At 40.6% G+C, this 2,152-nt stretch overlaps 2 protein-coding genes and 1 non-coding gene across 3 annotated transcripts in view; all 3 read right to left on the bottom strand.

Annotated features, from left to right (window-relative positions):
• SARC_05540 (hypothetical protein) overlaps positions 1–134 on the bottom strand; it is a gene marked incomplete at its 5' end in the record, with an annotated part of 6,773 nt that extends 6,639 nt beyond the window's left edge. The window contains one exon of the mRNA XM_014300586.1: positions 93–134. Within this exon, the coding sequence (XP_014156061.1) occupies positions 93–134 (42 nt within the window). The remainder of the gene's footprint in view (positions 1–92) is intronic.
• A 127-nt stretch (positions 135–261) lies between these two features.
• Positions 262–335, bottom strand: SARC_30114. Its single transcript has one exon. It is a non-coding gene; the product is annotated as a tRNA-Ile (tRNA).
• A 406-nt stretch (positions 336–741) lies between these two features.
• Positions 742–2,129, bottom strand: SARC_05539 (hypothetical protein). The gene is made up of 4 exons (XM_014300585.1): positions 2,039–2,129; positions 1,741–1,876; positions 1,464–1,590; positions 742–1,231 (listed from the first exon to the last, which is right to left on the bottom strand). The coding sequence occupies exons 1-4, from the start codon at positions 2,100–2,102 to the stop codon at positions 1,088–1,090; spliced, it is 471 nt and encodes a 156-aa protein (XP_014156060.1). The 5' UTR covers positions 2,103–2,129; the 3' UTR covers positions 742–1,087.
• Between the last annotated feature and the right edge of the window lie 23 nt (positions 2,130–2,152).

Genomic DNA, 2,152 nt, shown 5'->3' with positions numbered 1-2,152 from the left:
TAGATGCATGTATTTCATAGCCTTCTAAATAAGTTCTAAATCAAACATTGCTATGTGTATTTCTACAGACTTAAGGATCGGGCAGAGCCTACCAAGCATTTCACATTTCCCCTGGCACGGTTTATAATAGACATGTGTGTTCTATTTGGCTATGATGTGATTTAATAAAAAGGGCTCTTATTGAATATTAAACTGGTCTAGAAAGGCAGCCGAAAAATATATTCATCATTTTGAAATAGATAGAGAGAATAAAAACAAAAATTCTCCGTACCAGGCTCGAACTGGTGACTTCGGACTTATTAGGTCCGCACTCTAACCAACTGAGTTAACAGAGATATCTTTTTAGTGGACCAGTGCCAATCAATTTATCTAAAACGTTTCGACTGTGTCGACATTTTTCCACACAATTCTTCAATCGGTCATGACACTCTTTAGAGAAGCAACAAAATAATATGCCTGATTTTAAAAACTATTGTCCGAAGGACAATCGTGAATCTGTTGCGTATTTCTCGCATTTTTTACGCCGTAGATCATTTCGACAATGGCCTGGTATGACCGCGAGGCACTGCACACCATAATCCATGAACTAGCTTGATTCAATGCATCGCATGTTGCGGTTGTCTATGTTACGCAGAAGCTGTTGGACACAGTTACAATTTACCCAAAAAGATTTGTTGGGTTAAAGCCAGACGCAACCCCACATGCTGGCACAATTATCGGTTATCAGTATGACACCTAGCACGACTGTCAAATTGTTTAGTGATGTTTAGATTTATCATATATGTTGGCATTGAAAAGCTCAGAGGTATCTCAACGATACAAACTTTCTAAAATAAGTGACATGTTGGTCGCTACGGTGCTCCTTGATGTTCTTGCAAACCAGCTTGGTATCCCTGAAAGAGAAGAAAAGTGTTCGCCTTCCAAACTGTTGAAATTTGATCCTCTTCTTTTTTGTTTGCAAGTGCGTTAATAATGTCCGGTTAAACTACGCTTGCTGTACATCAAATCAGCCGCACAAGTTACTATACTTATTTATCTGAACCGACATGACCATTCCCGTCCGGAATGTCGTCGGCTCGCTAAGGTGTTATAATCGGTCTAAGTCGACAGGGTCGGAGAAATTGGGATGTGTGACTGTCGCCGGTATGAACTTTACAATTTCTTCGCGCTTATCATCTATTGATGCCTCTAGTCGATCCAATAGCCACTTTGACATGTCATCCACGACGTCCTGTGCAGCATGGTTTGGTATTAAAAGATTGCAAATCTTAGTTACATAGGTACACGCACATAAGATAGAAAATGGATTCAAGGATTCGCGACACCAAAATCTCGTAGAAATTCTAGAGAAGTAAATTCTAAAGGAGCAGACGTGACGATAGCCTAATTCGGCGAGACCGGACGACAAAGATGCTCCTGCATATAAAAAACTGAAGAAATGCTAACCAAATAATTGTACTTACACTAGTAGAAAATTCATTGTGCACTTCATGTCCGCAACCCTCAAACATGATCAGCGTTTTATCTTTACTCGTCGCCCTGTCAAATAGTTCTGACGCCCCTTCCGGAATGACGATTTCGTCACACATTCTAGAAAAATGAGTGGAATAGCGAGATGGATCACCAAATTTAGTGGCTTCTTCTAATTATAAGTCACCGCAGATATCGAAAAGTGATAAATTGGCACGAGCTTTGGAAGGAAATAAATAAGTATATCGGCGTGAATACTCAGAAACTTACCCCTGCATGCAAATAAAAGGGAAAACCATCTGCTCAAGATGAACACAATTTTCCTCAGCAGCCTTCATTGTTACATTCGCCCAGCGGACACGTATTGTGCCATGATAGTTGAGTTCATCCATTCGCCATTGCTGCACTGATGTGCGAGATAAGTAGGAAGGGGAATCGTTGAGTTAAATTTACGGCTCTGTGATCGATATTGGTATTTACCTCCTGGTTGACGTTGTCAATACACACGCTTCGACGAAATCAGATTCAGAATAGTATAGTTACAACGAATGCGATTTTTACTGCATACCTATGTATTCGCTACTACAGAGCATGGTGGGATCGACGGTCCCAATATTGAATTTGGGAGCCATATAACTCAACGCGTTGGCGAGCTTTCTGAAAATTGGGATTGGGCAACGAT

The sequence above is a fragment of the Sphaeroforma arctica genome (genome assembly GCF_001186125.1).
Source record: "Sphaeroforma arctica JP610 unplaced genomic scaffold supercont1.357, whole genome shotgun sequence".
Lineage (NCBI taxonomy): Eukaryota > Ichthyosporea > Ichthyophonida > Sphaeroforma > Sphaeroforma arctica.
The sequence above is the reverse complement of the archived record's forward strand: the minus strand, read 5'-3'. Positions and strand labels throughout refer to the sequence as shown.

Coding starts and splice junctions, on each gene's coding strand:
- SARC_05539 (XM_014300585.1), bottom strand. CDS start 2,102: ATGGCTCCCAAATTCAATATTGGGACCGTCGATCCCACCATGCTCTGT. Junction 1,591..1,740: donor CCTTTTATTTGCATGCAGGG/GTAAGTTTCTGA, acceptor TCATTTTTCTAG/AATGTGTGACGAAATCGTCA. Junction 1,232..1,463: donor ACAATGAATTTTCTACTAGT/GTAAGTACAATT, acceptor CATGCTGCACAG/GACGTCGTGGATGACATGTC.